Source organism: Gorilla gorilla, chromosome 13 (assembly GCF_029281585.2).
Source record: "Gorilla gorilla gorilla isolate KB3781 chromosome 13, NHGRI_mGorGor1-v2.1_pri, whole genome shotgun sequence".
In the NCBI taxonomy this organism is placed as follows: domain Eukaryota; kingdom Metazoa; phylum Chordata; class Mammalia; order Primates; family Hominidae; genus Gorilla; species Gorilla gorilla.
In genome coordinates, this window is record NC_073237.2 from 109,276,750 (window position 1) to 109,295,052 (window position 18,303).

An 18,303-nucleotide genomic window follows, 5' to 3' on the forward strand; every position below is an offset into this window, starting at 1 on the left:
CAAAACTTACTCTTAAACCCACGATCCCAGAAAAACCACTATCCACATAATGATAATATGCATTTTTCATCATATGTATTTGTGTGTATAAACAATATCTATATTTAAATTAAAATCCTAATGTGCATATAGTTTTGTAAACTGTTTTTTATTTAGTATTTTAGATGCTACAGGTTGGTTTGTACAACATCCATTTTTCAATGCCCATGTCTCTTTACTTCCTTTACTATGAAGGTTAAGAAATTAAAGATTTGGCCAAATGTGGTGGCTCACACTTTTAATCACAGCACTTCGGGAGGCCAAGGTGGGCAGATCACTTGAGCCCAGAAGTTTGAGACCAGCCTGAGTAACATGCAAAACTCTGTTTCCACCAAAAAAAAAAAAAAAAAAAAAAAAAATTAGCTTGGTGGCATGCACCTGTAGTCCCAGCTACTAGGAAGGCTAAGGTGGGAGGAGCGCTTAAGCCTGGGAGGTAGAGATTGTAATGAGCCAAGATTGCACTACTGCACACTCCAGTCTGGGTGACAGAGACCTTGTCTCAAAACAAAATAAAACAAAAAAAGAAAGATTCAATTTCCTCAAGCCACCTGAAACTAGGTGTGGTCATGTGACTCATTTCTGGTCAAAAGATGTGAGCACATTCTTCTAGAAGGGGGACTTTGTGGAAAATTTTAATTTTCTTCAATATTGGATTACTCACTTGATGCCTGGAGATGCATCACTCAAACACATTCCTGAGAGTAAAAGTAATAATAAAGAATTATTTGTATCTTCTTAAATATAGTTTGAAATTGTGGTTTTTAATGTCCATATTACTCAATTTTTGAAGGTATCATGCTTTATTTAATCAATTAACTAGCAATGTATATGCTATTTCTCTCTGTTCTGCAATAAATATTATACTACGCCTTGATTGTGCAACATAGAATAGATTCCTCGATGGACTGCCGACCATCATAAGGCTTTGATGTATACTGTCAGATTTACATTTTGGTAGGTTGTACAAACTTACACAACTACCAAAAGCAGTGTGTGACAGATTGTTTTCTACCTCTCACAAATGTAATTTTTTTTTTTAAATCTTGATTTAAAAAAATGTTTCCACTTTTTTTCCTCTTCTTTATGTCAGAGGAGTTTAGCATCTTTCTCTTCCCACACCCTCAGATTCTAAAAGATATATCCCTGGAATGCTCTTCCAATATATATATATACATGGGTTGCTCTTTTACCCTCTCTGGGTCTTTGCTTTTGTCACCGTCTAAGTAAGCTTACTGCCTGCTTCCCATCACTATATTTAAAATTACATTCCCCAACACTTCCCTCCCCTTCCTTGGTTTGCTTTTTGCCATCCAGTGATCTGTTATACTTTATATTGTAGTTGTTTATTTATTACCTATGTCCTCCTCTAGAATTAAGGTCTATGAGAACAGGGTTTTGTTTTGTTTGCTTTCTTTTTGTTTTGTAGACTGCTGTATCTCAGGCACTTAGATGATCATATCACTTGAATAAATAAATGTTTCAAAACTGCTAATAATAATTTACTTTTATGCCCCTTCATTTTCTTAAAGAGGATCTCAAAAACAGTTTAAAAATAATTTTTTAAACTTACTTACACTATGATTTAGATTAGTGGTTCTCAAAGGGTGGTCCCCAGACCAGCAGCACAGGAATCCACTGGAAACTTATTAAAATGCAAATTCTCAAGTCCCACCCACAGGGTTTCTGATCCAATATGTCTGTGACAAGGCCCAAGAATTTGCATTCTAAAGTCTGTGTTTTAACAAATCATTCAGGCAATTTTTATGCACACTAAAGTTTACGTATCATTGATTCAGACTTACCACTGTGTGTCTGTTTTCCTATACTAACCTCCAACTGTATTTAGACATCCTTTCCTCATTCATCAATGCTAACTTTTAATTCATTTTATTACTGCACAAAGTGGCTTTCAGCATTCATTTATATCATTCAGGCATACCTATAATTCTCACTGTCTCAGATGTGGCAATACTATGGGTTCCCCAAGACATGTGGAAATTCAACATAGCCATAACCTGCAACTGTTTCATCCATCTAAAAAGTGCAGGCTTTCTACAGCTCTAGACAGTGATGACTCATTCTGTGCATAGTGCTATATTTCCACTTGTTAAGAAATTACTGGTAGCAATGGCTTTCATATTGCATTTTCTTCCCATGTGATAAATAAGTTACTTGGAAATGAGGGGATATATTCATGAGTTGAGCTTTCAACCCGTGCATGTGTATGCATGTGTGCACATGCACATACACGAACACATATTCCATTCTCAATATATTATATTAACACATTATAATTCTCTGAAATGAGGTCAGGAAGGAAGGAGCTTGAATGATAAATATTTGTAAAGATGGCATTTAAGCACATATTTCTTTAGGGCCTATTATTATGCTAAATTACTGTCTAGGTGAAATATTTACTCAACAGGATTGAACATGACTAGACAAGTCCCGATTACTGCTCATATGTTAGTTCTGAGGAATAAACGAAATAATGTAGGGATTGTGCTTTAAAAAATATAAAAGATAACATGCCAAATTATAATATTTTATATTATGTAAATTAATATTGTATTAAAATAAAGGTATGATGTTTTTGAAAACCATTTCTGTACTTATGTCTCTGCTTTTAGTGTAACAACTTAGATTTCAAAATAGTTCAGAAGTTTTGTGCGTTTTTTGTATTTCTTTTTTTTGAGACAGAGCCTCACTCTGCTGCCCAGGCTGGAGTGCACTGTAACCTCCATCTCCTGGGTGCAAGCAATTCTTTTGCCTCTAGCCTCCTGAGTGGCTGGGATTACAGGGATTACAGCATGCCCAGCTAATTTTTTGTATTTTTTAGTAGAGATGGGGTTTCATTGTGTTGGCTAGTCTGGTCTCAAACTCCTGGCCTCAAGTGATCCACCCACCTTGGCCTCCCACAGTGCTGGAGATTACAGGCATCCACCATGCCCAGCCAGAAGTATTTTTAATCTATGGCTCAAGAGTAAAAAAAATCCAGGTGTGCAATGGCAAATAGGTCTCCTGTGACAGTCCAAGTTGATGCATAGTACCTTCTGGAATGCACGCTGCACAATGATTCTGAGGCCAACTCTGGGTTCACTCAGAAAGAGTACAGTGATCCAGTAAATAATGCCCAATATTGAGCGAGAACAGGGAGGGGTGACATTTGTTTCATTTGAATTCCCTGATTGAGGTGTTTGTGTGTTAGTTCTTTGAATATGAGATAAAACGGGGTGATTATTCAGAAAATCACTTTCATTCACCTGCAATCACAATTCATCATCACCTGCAATCACAATTCAACATCAAAAAATGGCAAATGTAGAAACAGTGCTGTTATAATTCACTATGTTAATGAAAGAACTTGTGTGTGATAGAAAAAGTCTTTATGAATTCAACATCAAGTTTCATACTATATACTTTAGATTCATCATCATTCATGAATAAGCATACAAAGATTTTAACTCTGTCAAACAACATTGTGGAGGGGCTCAGTGACAACCTTAAATAATGTTGATTTATGCATATTAAAATATTTTAATTATAAAAATAATACATGTGCATGATTTAAAAATCCAAATATACAAGGAAGTCTCGCTCCTATCCTAGACCCCAATCCTATACTCCTCCGCCCAATGGCAACCACCATGAAGTTTATTCTGTATTTTTTCAAAGTCTATTCACATACAGATACATGTATATATGCATACAAAGATACATACACATACAGAGATAAGAGACAGAGGTTAAACAAACATACCCTTTTGTACACAAAGGGGAACATACTATATACATGGTTCAGCAACCTACTTTTTCACACTTCACAATATATCTTGAATATCACTCCCTACCAGCACGTTTGTATCCTCAGCTGCTTTATTTTCTCTCATTTTCCTGTTAACATTTTTTACATATATAACAACCCTTTTAAAAAGATTTCTGCTGATGCAGAAGCCAACACAGACATTAAGAAAGAGCTGGGTGAGAATGTCAAAGAGGCTTATACAGATGGCCACACTCATTTACATAAGGCAATAAACAGATATGCAAATTCAACTCTAATATATGGTGCTTAAGTACAAAACAAGAAGAAACACAGGAACTGTCAGCATATATAACTTGCTTCTCCATTGCTTTGAATATTCAAATTATTCACAATTTTTAAAGCTTTCAATTTCAATCTGAACATGTAGATCATTTATAATAATTGAGTACTGTTGAAACAATATTTTTTATAAAAGGTTTTGTAACAAGTTTAAACCCTTGTTTCCATCCACTGATTCTATATGAAGATCCATTTTCAAAGTTTCTCATGTACAACAAGGTGTGACATCTTGCTAAAGGCTTTCTAACACTCTTTAAATTCAGCATATTTCCAAGGTTCAACAAAACCTTAAATTTAGTTAACAAATTTCCCACATTAACTTCACTCATGAGATTTCTCTTCTGAATGAGTTTTCACATGTTTGGTTAGGGATGCATTTTGTTTGAAAGTTTTCCCACATTCATTACATTCATAGGGTTTTTCTCCAGTGTGGGATCGCTGATGTATAACAAGCTGTGATTTTGCATTAAAGGCTTTTTCACATTCGTTACATTCATAAGGTTTCTCCCCAGTATGAGTTCTCTGATGTACAATGAGGTGAGACTTTTGGCTAAAGGCTTTCCCACATTCATTACACTCATACGGTTTCTCTCCAGTATGAACTCTCTGATGTTGAGTAAGGCCTTCAATTTGTTTAAAGCCTTTCCCACATTGATTACATTCAAAGGGACTTTCACCTGTATGAGTTCTCATATGGTAAGTAAGAGATGAGCTATGTCCAAAGGCTTTTCCACACTCATTACATTTATAAGGTTTCTCCTTAGTATGAGTTCTTTGATGTATAATGAGGTGTGACTTCTTGCTGAAAGCTTTCCCACATTCATTACATTCAAAGGGTTTCTCACCTGTATGAATTCTCATGTGTTTAGTAAGGGATGAGCTATACTTAAAGGCTTTTCCACATTCACTGCATTCATATGGTATTTCACCTGTATGTGTTCTCACATGTTCGGTAAGAGATGAGTTATACCTAAAAGACTTCCCACATTCCTTACATTCATATGGCTTCTCACCTGTGTGAGATCTCACATGTTGAATAAGGTTTGAGCTGTGTCTGAAGGTTTTCCCACATTCAGCACATTCATAGGGCTTTTCTCCAGTATGAATTCTTAGATGGTCAGTGAGTGCATGTTTATGACCATGGGCTTTGCCACACTGAATACATTCATATGGTTTTTCTCCGGTGTGAGTTCTCTGATGTACAACAAGGTGTGACTTTTGGCTAAAGGCTATCCCACATTCATTACATTCATATGGTTTCTCCCCAGTATGAACTCTCTGATGGTCAATGAGTCCTTGTTTATGGCTGAGAACCTTTCCACATTGATTACATTCATAGGGTTTCACACAAGCTTGAGGTTTTTCATGCTTAGTAGATGAGCTAAGGCTGGGTGATTTCTCATGTTTCTCTCCAGTTTGAATTTTGTCCGGTTTAATATGGGATGAACTATGACAGCACAATTTGTCATGTTTTTTGCCAGTTTTGTTACACTTATCAGATGAGCTATGGTTGGATAATTTCTCATGTTTCTTTCCAGTTTGCTTTTTGCCTTTCCTTGTATCAGATAAGCTATGGTTGAATGACTTCTTGTGTTCTTTAGCTGCATCAGATTTCCTTTTTACACAGTTTCTTGAGTGATCAGGTAAATCTAAATTCTGTTTCAAAATTTTTCCACGTGACTCAAATTTAAGAAGCCTTTTCTTTGAAGGAACATGTTTTGTATGCAAATTATTTTTTTTCCCCAGTGAACCACAGTCACTGCCATTCTTCTTAGCTTGAGTTTTCTTCTTGACTGCAACTTCCCTGAGGAGTTTGTTTTGAGATTTCTGGATATTTTCAAGCTGGTCATCATCTTTCTGGACTTCTAAAATGGAATTCAGTGAGATATTCTTGTGAATCTTTGTACTCTTATATTTTGGAATAAAACTGGTAAAGAAATGACCTGTTGTAGGGTTAAATTTTTATTCAAGCCTGGTATACCAATGTGAATGAAACAACTAGGGTGAATGGACTTGAGGGGGAAAATGTTGTAGTAAAAAGAGGTGGGAAAAGTGACAATAGTGATTTTTTAAAGTTTTTGCTGCTTAAAAATATGAGTGAGCAACCTGGGATAGAAGACGAAATAAACACAGGGAGAAGTGAACAGGGAATAGATGGAGTTAAAAGAGCTTATGATTGTAGCTGATACTTTTTGAGGTTTCTTATAAGCCCAAGCTGCCCAGTTCTGATAACTCCCAAGCTGGCCATAGTATATTGCTCCTGCAGCCTATACTATATTACCCCAATTCTCCATGGGCACAGTTGGAGACAAATCTGACTCAAACCAAGATGTCCAACAAGATTCTTTCTTCTAACAAACTTGACTCCAGTTAGTCTCCACTTGGTATTTAAATTTAGAAATTATATAAAGCAGGTACTAGTAAGCCATATTTTCTCTACGTAAACAGAAAGCTCGTCAAGTCAAAGTATGAACCATCCACACGCTGAGAAGCAGAGACATAAGAACTGTGTCTTTAAAGAGATCATTTGCACAATTTCAATTCCCAATGGCTTCCTAGTTCCTTCCTAGTTCCTATTTCTCGTCCCTGGTGAGGACTGGCTGAACTATCTTGCCCTTAGCTTGTAAGGGATATACCCAGGTCCTTATCACAAATTCCTGTATTTACTGAAGCTAGCTAACATAAACTTTTGTCATTATATCCAAAACAGCCAGAAAAGAAAAATAAAGTGAGTCCACCAAGAAGTACTGATGAGCTGATAAGTGGCTGAGAGAATAAATAGGAAAGGTTATCCACTTTATACTACTCATGGTGAATTCTTCTTGTAGTGCTTAGATCTTTTCCTGCTGACACATCTTTTCCTTTCCATTGCTACTGCTGAAATGACCCCTAAAATGATATTCTTGTACTTTAAAAATCCCTAGTTTCTCTAAATTACCTGATGCTTTCATCAAATGATAAAATTCATAGTAATTAGCTTAGCAAACTTTACTCAGTCTGATTTGTAGTGTACATCCAAGCTTGTTTTGTTTTCCAATAGTTTGCTATGGAATATATATTTGTTCTTTTCAGGTCATTCTAATTGTCAGTTAGAAATTTTATTCCCAGCTCTAAATGGTTGCTCATATTCTTTCTGCCATACATTATACACTTACACATTTTGAGATGTCTTCTTAATCCCTGCTTCCCTTCTCTGAGACCATTACCCACACTGAAAGCTGTGGGCCTCTATGTTTGTATTACATAATCCAAATTCTGGCTAAAAACAATTGATTGGACAGTGGTAAACACCAGGTAGTGCAATAATATTCTTCGGCCTAAGAACCTGAAATTGAAATTTATAGACTTCTGTTAGCTACCTATGGATACTACATGTATAAAAACCTATAATCTTAAGAGCTGGGGCCACCATTTAGGGGTGTCATTTTTCAGCTACATGCTATATGCATGGAATAGCAGAAAAAGCTTCTGAGTGAGAATTAAACAGTCTTAGAGAGAAGCAGATATAAAAATCCCCATGACTTCAGAGAGAAAGAAGCAGGAAGTGAATAGCCACCTTGATGGTAAAGAAACGTTATACTGAGAAAGTGAAAACTGGACTCAAACCGAAAAGAGTTATGGTATCTGAATGGATAGAAAGGAAATATTATTACTTTTATAAAGGACATTAGAGAGATTAATTCCCATGTTGCAGAAGATCAGTTTTTGAAAAATAAAATATATATCTGTCTATATGTATAGACAGATAGATATATATCTACATATATATAGCCAGATATATATCTATATATATATAGACAGATATATATCTATATATATAGACAGATATATATCTATATACATAGACAGATAAATATCTATATATATATACAGACAGATATATATCTATATATATATTAGGGAGTCTAGAGAAGTGCAGTTGCTGGCTGCTTTTTCATTTAGGAAATTTTAAGTGATGCAGAGAGTATAACAAACTTTTAGGTACCATGACAAGGCTGTGTCTTTCAATGCCCAAGGATGATGGAAAACATTGAGGAAAAATTTCCTTCTGGAAAAAAAGGAATCAAAACTGAAAACTTTCCCCTTGACATGTAATATTATAAGAACCTTTACAATGATGAATTTGGCTGGTCCCAACTGATATCTGCTGGCAGGAAAAGACATAAGATACTACAAGAAAATATCACCATGAAGGAAAGGAGGAGAATTTGAACAAGTAAATTGGTATAGTAATATGGCAATACCAGAGAAGAGTTGGGTCTGGAAGAGCAATTGACTAAGGCTGGAAGTTTTTCCTGAATTTGAGACAGTAACTAAAACATAAATGCTAAGCTAAAACAACTGTAACTTCAGAAACAAATATGGAGCTCACTTGGCCCAGCAAATTATTGGAGAGAATAGAACAGTCCTTCTTTGAAGAGCCTCCTAAGTAGTATATAAGAACCTGAACCGGCCGGGCGCAGTGGCTTAAGCCTGTAATCCCAGCACTTTGGGAGGCCGAGGCGGGTGGATCACGAGGTCAGGAATCGAGACCATCCTAGCTAACACGGTGAAACCTCATCTCTACCAAAAACACAAAAAAATTAGCTGGGCGTGGTGGTGGGCACCTGTAGTCCCAGCTACTTGGGAGGCTGAGGCAGCAGAATGGTGTGAACTCGGGAGGAGGAGCTTGCAGTGAGCCGAGATTGCGCCACTGCACTCCATCCTGGGCTACAGAGCCAGACTCCGTCTAAAAAAAAAAAAAAAAAAGAGAACCTGAACCAAGAAGAGAGGCATTGTAGCAATGATAAAGATGTATTAAATGACTCAGGATTGTTCTTTAGCTGTAATTTAAAATGTCAACAAGAAAAGTAAGGATAGCCAAAACTGGAGCCATTAATGGATGAATCAGAAACTCCATTGAGTCTCTTCATTTGTCATTTGAAAGACTGGTTCCTCTGGTCTCAGGGAATTCATACAGTCTTGGACAATTCGGGGTCAAAAGAAACTTAAAAGACATAGCAGATATTCTGCTATTAATAATTTGGGGACTATGGTAACGTAAATAATAACTGAATATTTTAATGTTTGGTGGTAACATCTAAGATCAATTAAAGCTGGGCACGGTGGCTCACACCTGTAATCCCAACACTGGGAAGCTGAGGAGGGAGAACTGCTTGAGACCAGCAGTTCAAGCCCAGCCTGGGCAACACAGCAAGACCCTGTCTCTATGAAAAAAAAGAGAAAAAATTAGGGAAAAGAAATGGATTTAGCAAATTTACCTAAGAATTGGAAAAATTAAGTATGAGATGATATGAACCTGATTTGTGTGATGACACTGAAAATTGAGAAAAAGAACCAGAAACTGAAGACAGGATAGTAACTCTATGGGAGACAGTCCTATAATCAGAGCACACCCTGATAAAAACAGGGAAGATGAAAAGAACCTCTAATTTAGAGAGAAAGACAAAGCTTTCCATTTCTGATATCCTAAGAATAAGCTGTTGTGTAAGTAGGTCAAATATGAGTGTAAGACAAAGGAATTGGAGATGCCCATTTGGAAGTCACGAGTGTAGAATAAATAGCTTTTATTTGCACAATGAATAATCAATACAATTTTAAAGAAGAACAGATGGTAGAAGACAAAACCTTAGGGACACCTCAGCAAAATGAGAAGGAAGAGAAGCTAGTAAGTAAATGATAAAGAAGCACTTAGAAGATAAGATCTGATTCAAGTTGTACAATTCAAACTGGGTAAGTGAGAACTTCAAGCTAACAAAAATGATTAAAGTATGCACTGAAAAGTAAGCAGTGGTGATCTTAAAGTCAGAAATTTAGATAGAGGCATGAATTCTGTGGGATTTGACTGCAGGAGTTAAGGAGAAAATGGAAATGATGATGTGCTATAGATCATGGGTCTAGAGAATTTCATAGTGAAAGGAGAGAAACGGTAATAACTCAGGGCAGGAGCATCATGCCAAGAGATTTGGAAAGAGGGCAGATCTAAGAATGTCCAAATACATAGGAGAAAATTTGATACCGTAGGGTCTCGGAGTATGGGTGGAGAAAAGAAGAAAAGCTGAGGATATTAGGAAAAGGGAGGATGCTTTTTTTAAAAAGCACTGATTTATATAAGGTAAGCAGGAGTGGGATGGAGAATAGCTAAGAGGGTCACTGCTCCTTCTGAAGACCGAGCAATTGAGCACAGGAATAAGGATATGTGGCTATATGGAAGGGTCAGTTAGGCATCTGAGGGGCTGGTACCAAGTTTCAGAGCCTTGATTTTCACCTTTTATCCTACCACAACCTGAGTGGTGTGACAGATAGTATTATTGCTTCCTGTGGCAAGATTATACCTCCCAGCCCCTTCCAAATACATAGCCTTTTGAATTATAGCACACTTCCCAGTGGAAGGATTACACGTTCCTACCATGTTGAACTCAGGAGTGGCCAGATGGCCTGCTTTGACCAATAAAATATGAGCTGAAAGGGATATCTACAATTTCCAAGCAGTGACTTTAAGAGTTACCATGTGGTTCCACTCACCCTGTTTTTTTTTTGCCTCTGCCGTGAGACCAGAATTTGCTAAATGGAGAATGCTCTTTCAGCATAGGTCCCCAAATAAAGATAATATGGAATAGGGCTGTGGCTTGAGCAAACAATCAATTTTTCTTATTGTAAGTAACTAAGATTTCAGGGGCTCATTCCTTCATGGAGCAAAACTGAGTGGAAATTGACTGATACAGGTGATATAACCAAACTCCCGTAGTTAACACTAGCTCACTACTATAGCGAACCTCACAAAGAACCTCTCATGTGAACAAGTTCATAAAAGGAAGAGATATTAGAATCTCTCAGGTTACAGAATCTTTGTAGTTTGAAATATTCTTTCCTCAGGAAATCCTGATTTTTTCTACTGCTATTTTCTAGTTAAGAAAGAAAGGTCTAGGATCTTTAAGAAGAATTTCAGAATAAATTATTTGCTGAAAAATTTCAAAGTTACAACTTACTTCCATCAGTTTCTTTTTGCTTGGGTCTTGCTATTTTACTTGGACAACCTTGACTGGGTCTTTTCCCCTTCCCCAACCATGGTGCTTCTCCTTTTTCCAACTTGGAGATCATGTCTGGTTTGGGAGCTTGACACCCTGCTCATGAGAAATAGCAGAAACTGAGTGTTAGAACGACCATCCCAGAAATGAAGCACCAGCATTTGTACTTCAGGGCCTAAAGAATACATGGCTTCTGGAGTTTCACAATATAAATGCCAGGTCAGCTAAATAGACCTTCCATTTTGGAGGCAGGGGCACAAATATCCTGCCTAGTACCCAAAAAAGAAGAAAGCCCTTTGACCCACAAAAATGAAGGCCAAACTTATCAAGGACTCCGGAGAGAAGGTATCACAGTGGACATATTTTGAATTACAAAGGAATTGTTCTTACCCATTGAGGCTTGGTTGCTGTAGTTCTCCAGCATCACATCATTATCCAGGTTGCTCTGAGCAGGATCCAGTTGCTTCCATTCCTTCTGGGTAAAGGCCATAGTCACATGTTTGAATGTTACTGATACCTGTGATAGCATATTCCTGTTCATGCTAATGTTATCCACATTTGGTGAGTGATTTGGACAAGATAATAATTTGTTCTTACCTTGACTACCCACTGTTGATCATGATATTATAAAGGATACCTATTCTCTACTCAATTTTTCATTATTTTGAGAAACAAAAACCATGTTAAGAAATGTCCCTACTGAGCTAGGCACAGTGGCTCATGCCTGTAATCCCAGCACTTTGGGAGGCTAAAGCAGGAGGATTGCTTGAGCTCAGGAGTTTGAGACCAGCCTGGGCAACATGGAAAAACTCCATCTCTACGAGAAAATACAAAACTTAGCTGGGCATGGTGGTGCATGCCTGTAGTCCCAGCTACTCAGGAGGCTGAAGCAGGAGGATCACCTGAGCCCAGGAGGTCAAGGCTACAGGGACCTGAGATCACACCACTGCACTGCAGCCTGGCTGAGACAGTGAGACCCTGTCTCGACAAACAGAAATGTCCCTATTGTGAATTTCTTTATTCAAGAGGATAGAATCACGTGCATATCGGAGAGAAAGACAAATAGCCAAAAAAAAAAAAAAAAAAAGAAAAAAGGAACAGAATCAATCTTTGTCTCCTCTTCTATAACAGGGGATGCTAAAAGGCTATTGAGCAGTATTTATAGTTCTGAGGTAGAAGAATTGAGACCCTTGATTTTTATATCCAGTCAAAGAAATCATTTATGGGCCAGGTGCAGTGGCTCATGCCTGTAATCCCAGCAATTTGGGAGGCCAAGGCAGGTGGATCATGTGAGGTCAGGAGTTTGAGACCAGCCTGGCCAACATGGTCTCTATTAAAAATACAAAAATGAGCCAGGCATGGTGGCAGGCACCTGTAATTCCGGCTACTTGGGAGGCAGAGGGAGGAGAACTGCTTGAACCCAGGAGATGGAGGTTACAGTGAGCCAAGATTAAGCCACTGCTCTCCAGCCTAGGCAACAGAGACTCCATCTCAAAAAAAAAAAAAAGTCATTTATGTTTGGCAGCAAAAGTAAGATATTTTAGGCATGTAAGAATGCAGAAAGTACACTATCAATGTTCTTTAGAAATAAAGGAGAAAGTTGGGGAGAAATAGAGGAAGGGGGAAGGGGAGGAGAAAGAGGAAAAGAAGCAGAAAAAGAGAATGAATGATTTTTAAAAGAAGTAAAAATGGATCAGAATAAAGATTTCAAAATTGGGAAAGACTTAATATGCAAGACAGAGCTATGAAAAATACAACCAGTAAAATGTCTAGTTAAATCTAAGTAACTTGATAATGTGCCTGTACAACTGTTATGAAAATATCCTTAAAATCAAGAGGTATGGTATTAAAAAATAAGCAGAACCCTAACTAGGGGGGTGGGAGTAGGGAAGAAATTCAAGTATGTTGAAGTCCTCTCATTAGGCAGGTGGGGGAGGATGGCACAGCTATTGGAGAATTTTGATACTAATAAATATACATTCAAACATGTTTGTCTAACATTTAAAGATAATCCCTTATCCTTACAGGCAGCCAAATTTTTTTTCCTTCTTTTTTTTGCAGTGGGGTGGGGGAGCAGATAAAGTCTCACTCTGTTGCCCAGGCTGAAGTGCAATAGCGTAATCATAGCTCACCGACACCTTGAATTCCTGGACTCAAGCAATTCTCCCACCACAGCCTCCCATGTGGCTGGGACTACAGGCATGCACCACCCATGCCTGACTGATTTTTAAATTTTTTTGTAGAGACAGGTTCTCGCTATGTTGCCCAGGCTGGGCTCAAACTCCTGGGCTCAAGCAATCCTTCCACTTCAGCTTCCCAAAGTGCTGAGATTATAGATGTCAGCCACTGTGCCTGGCCAGACCACCATTCAATTACCTGCAAAAGTCATCAAATTAGCCCCACAGACCTCTAGTCACTGACTACCAATAATTTCCCATCATTGATTGTCACTGGCCTTCCAATCACTGAGCTGATACAGACAGCCTTGCCTAATTACTGGGCCTATAGTTCCAAAATGACTGGGTAAAGCAAACTTCCCAATCAGTAGCAGCAGCAGATCTCCCTAGCCACTTGCCCCCACAGACACTCCAAATCACATATTCTCACAGGTTCCTCAAACAATGATACCCACAGGACACTGGTAATCTATCTCCCATTACCCCAAATCCCTCATCTTATCAATCCCCAATCACTAAACAGAATTCTCAAGCAGTGGCCTTTATAGAAACTCTAATTACTGCCAGCAAATTCCACTCCTCCCTCAACCTCTTTAGCCACTCCCTTCATTTGCATGCTTTACCTGAAATCTACCTGTCTCCTGAGGATCCTGCTTCCTTACAGGAGCCTCAGAGGAGTGGAGGCTGTCTTTCCTGCACCACCCCCCTCCCTGCCATGACCCATGTACCTCAGGGTCTAAAGATGAGGTAAATGATTACTTTCAACAATTTCTCCTTCAAAATTCATAGCTTATTTATAGTATCACCAGGTTTTCAGCCATTAACCCTTCTGGGTCCGGTGATTTGCTAGGAGGACTCACATGACTCAGTATATAATTGTACTCATAGCTATTATTTATTGTAGCAAAAGTGTACAAAGTCAGTTAATCAGCATGAGGTAAAGTCCAGAGGACACCAGGCACCAGCATCCATGAGTCCTCTCCCAGTGAAGTCATATAAAACATGCTTAATTCCTCTGGAAATGAGTTATAATAACATGTATGAAATGTTGTCTACTAGGGAAGCTCATTAGAGACCAGTACTGCCTAAGGGTTCCACTGGGGGCTGGTCAGGTAGGCACTCTCTGCCTGCATGTACAAAAATTCCAGACTCCCAGAAGAAAGCAGGTGTTCAGCATAAACCACACTGTGTATTCTTTAAGCACTCGGAACTACTCTTAATCAGTTCCGGGAATGGTGGGATCCTTCCTGAAATCTAATTTCCCAGATGCCAGCAAAAAGCAGACCTTGCAGCAGGCCTGTCTAAGGACAGCAGTTTTTCACTTCTATGTTAACTCTGTTCTGCAGTCATCCCACCCCATTCACTGAAAACTTTAGCACCAGCTAAATTCCTGCCATAATGCTGCACTACCTCTGTATCAACATGGAAGATCCATTCAACACCCTTGCCTCTCTTTTTCATGAGGTCAGCAACCTCTTCTTCCACTCAAATTCAGCCACCTATTCATCAATCATCTGCATTTACACCTTGCCATCACTATACCACCTGCAAAAATCTCTAAGACATTCCACCCTCTGACCATCATTTCCTATCCTGCTACTTTTTCTAGTACTTTCACTCCAATAATTCTCCAAACTCATTGAGCCCTCTGATCCTAACCACTTTTTCACAATCTTCCACCTTTACCTAGCCTTTCTTTCTTGTTCAGATTCCTTATTCCAGCACCATACACAATCAATTGAAAACTATAAAGTTTTAACTTCCTTGCTCCTCTTCTTCTCCACTGTACTCACCTGTCAAAGCCTCTTGTTGTTTCCACTTCACTACCTCTCATTCTTTCAACTCACTCTAACAGGATATTATCCCCTTAACTCCAATAAAAGAGTTCTAATCAATCAAAATAACCATTGAGCTACATACTGACAAAATCAAATGATCTCTAGTCCTGCTTTTAGGACTCAAAAGCATATATGACAATTGATTACTTCTATTGTCTTGAAAGGCTTCCTTCTCTATGCTACTTTGACACCCACTTGCACAGTTTTCCTCTTACTTCAATGGGCACCCTTTATTCTCTCTGTTGTTTTTTGTCTTCTACCAGACTTTTAAATGTCAGAGTGACTCAGCCCTCTGTCCCTGGCTCTCTTCTCTTCCCTATCTGTCTTCTCTTCCTAGGTGACTCGAGCCAATCTTAAGGCTTTAAATACCATCTTTATTGTGATGCATTTCAAAAATGGTTCCCTAGCTCACCCCTTTCCTAAGTTCCAGATTCATATATATAGTGGCTACCCAATATCTCTAGGTAGATGTGCAATGAGCATTTTGACATGGCCAAAATAGAGCCACTGACATCACCCCAGATCCCATTTCCAACCACCAAATCTAGTCTTTTCCACCATAACCCTTTCCATTCAGAAAACAGAATCACCATCCATCCGGTTCTTCAGGTTAAAAGTCTAGATGTAAATCTCGATTCTTCTCTTCCCTCATACTCCATATATCAATACATTAGTAAGTTCTATTGCTTATCTCCAGATGTATTCTGAATTTGATTTCATTTTGCTGCTACAACTCTATTCTAAATCACCATAATCTCTTGTCTTTGACTATTGCAAAAAGTTCCTAACTGACCTCCCTATATCTACCTACTCTTGCCCCTCTGCAGTCCATCTTCCATGAGGTAGCCATGGTGATCTTTTCAAGGTGTCAATCAGAACAGATCATTCCCCTGCTTAAACTCAATGGCTTCTCACTGCATCTAGAATAAAATCCAAATCCTTACACTAGCCAATAAAATCCTACATTATCTGATACCTTCCTACCACTATGATTCACAGCTTTCTACTTTCCCTCTGACTGTGCTCCAACAGCACTAATCTTCCTTCTCTTTTTTAAGTACACCAAGTTTACTCCTATCTCAGGTCCTTTGCAGTTGGTGTTTTTTTCTTCCTGAAACACTCTTTCTTCAGATCTCTGCATGGCTGCCTCCTTGTGATGATTTATGCCTCAACCCAACTGTCATTTGCTAAGGAAAGCTTTCCATGACTAACCTGGCTAAAGTCATGCACTCCCTACCCTCAATCACTCTGTACCACATCATCCTCTTTTACTTACTTCAGCACTTATTAGTGTCTGGAATAATTTTATTTGTTTATATTTTATTATATCTTTCATATTTCTAGAATGTAAGTCATTGAGGGAGGGATTCTGGTTTTGTTTCCTGGTGTCTCTCCAGCATTTAAAACATTCCCTGGTTTTGAGGACAAAGCAAGGACTGCAAAACAACAACAACAAACAAATAAAATAAAAAATACCCCCTGGTATAAAATAAATGCTCATCTTACAGACTGTTCCTACTGTTCCTGCAAGTTTTCAATCACTGACACCCAAATACTCCCCAATCACTAACCTTCACAAACTTCTCCCAATTATGGATCTCTGCAAGTTCCCAACTATCACTCTCCACAGAACAATCATTAACCTCCACAGACCTCCAATCACTGACCACCAAAGAACCCTCAATCATTAAATGCAGCAATCCCCTCAAACTCCTGACCCCCTTAGAATCATAGAGGATCTCCAATCATTAATTCCTACTAATCACCTCATTACTCAAAGCACAGTTATTACTGCTAGACACCACCTAATTATTGACCTGCATACATCCCCAATTACCTTTTCTCCCCAGATGACATACAAATCATCTACCATCCCCAGAGACACCTCAACATTGACTCCCCAAACTCCAACAGTCATATTCCCCCCTCACTGGCCCCCCGATTCCTCCATTACCCACTGACCCTCAAAGATACTGCTAATCAAACTTCCACAGACATCACCGTCACTGACTCTCAAGCCCCAATCTCTGACGCTCGCAGATGCTCCCAATCACTGAATTTCCCAAATCCTAACACTGACCCTCTTTGATAACCCAGGCTCTGACCACCACAGGCACCCATAATCGTCGGCTCCCATAGACATCCCAAACCGCCAACCCCCACGGTCCTTCCCTATCTCTGACACATCACAAAGCCTCCATTTCTGATCTCCTTCCAAACTCTGACACTCAGTGACTGCCACAGACGCCTCCCCATCATTGTCTCTGCAGATCCCTCCTAATACTGATATCCTAAAGCCAAATCATTAACCCCACAGATAACTCAGAACACCGACCTCCCAAAAGACCATCTAGCATCTATTCCACCAATTCCCAAATCACCTATCGTCACAGACTACTCCAATCACTGCCCCGCAAGTACACCATCTCTGACCGCCAAAACACCCTGTCTCATCACAGCTCTCACCGCGGCGCTGGCCTCGGGCTCGGACACAGCCATCTCCAGTGGTCGCCCGGCCTCTTTGGTCGTTCCCGCACTTCTCCTCCGGTCCACGGTCTCTGGCTTTGTCAGAATCTGGTCGCCGCTGGAGACCGACATGGCGGCTACCCGGAGGGCGGCCTTAGCGGGTCCGGCAGCTGCGATGGCGGCGCCCTTCAGTAATAGCGCACGGGCGCGGCCATCTTGGCAAAGACCCAGCCGTACAGCGGAAGTGCGGGGACTTCTGGGACAATTAGATCGGGAGGTGGAAGCTGGCGAGGGCGTTACTTGCAGGATGCAGGAGTGATGCGATCAGAGCCAGCCGGAACCCAGTTCCGTTACGCACTACAGGACTGACCTAGGCCTGACAACCCACTGCCGGCGTTCGGATCGCATCACTGCTGGAAGATATTTTACAGAATTTGGAATTGCTTTTCCGAATACATGTCAGTGCGGCCAGCGGCTAGAAGTCCGGGAATCACAATGCTTAGTGCGGACTTTAGAAAGGTGGGATGCGAGAAATTGGAAGCAGAACGGAGAAAAGCCTGATCGAACAAATAACATTATTTTATAGGGAGAGGACGTTAATCTTTGAGATATACGATAAATCTTTTCATATATAGTATAAGAACAATAAG

The 18,303-nt window shown here is 39.3% G+C and overlaps 2 protein-coding genes across 5 annotated transcripts in view; both read right to left on the reverse strand.

Annotated features, from left to right (window-relative positions):
• The window catches only part of ZNF883 (zinc finger protein 883), a 56,724-nt gene extending 45,076 nt beyond the window's left edge, over positions 1-11,648 (reverse strand). Inside the window, exon 1 of one of the 2 annotated variants that reach the window (XM_055350431.2) lies at positions 11,563-11,648. The gene's annotated coding sequence lies outside the window, so the exon portion shown is untranslated. Of the gene's footprint in view, positions 1-11,133; positions 11,221-11,562 lie in introns of those variants that run through there. The other variant, XM_063696665.1, reaches the window with a different exon arrangement.
• Positions 3,374-17,883, reverse strand: ZFP37 (ZFP37 zinc finger protein). 3 transcript variants are annotated; one of them, XM_019032981.4, is made up of 4 exons: positions 17,654-17,883; positions 11,563-11,647; positions 11,134-11,268; positions 3,374-6,009 (listed from the first exon to the last, which is right to left on the reverse strand). In XM_019032981.4, exons 1-4 carry the CDS (start codon positions 17,783-17,785, stop codon positions 4,466-4,468), a joined length of 1,896 nt encoding a protein of 631 aa, XP_018888526.1. In that variant the 5' UTR covers positions 17,786-17,883; the 3' UTR covers positions 3,374-4,465. The 3 variants fall into 3 exon arrangements, with proteins under 3 accessions (XP_018888526.1, XP_004048507.1, XP_004048508.1); XM_004048459.5 differs by having other exon boundaries at positions 11,563-11,644; positions 17,654-17,876; XM_004048460.5 differs by having other exon boundaries at positions 11,563-11,689; positions 17,654-17,874.
• Between the last annotated feature and the right edge of the window lie 420 nt (positions 17,884-18,303).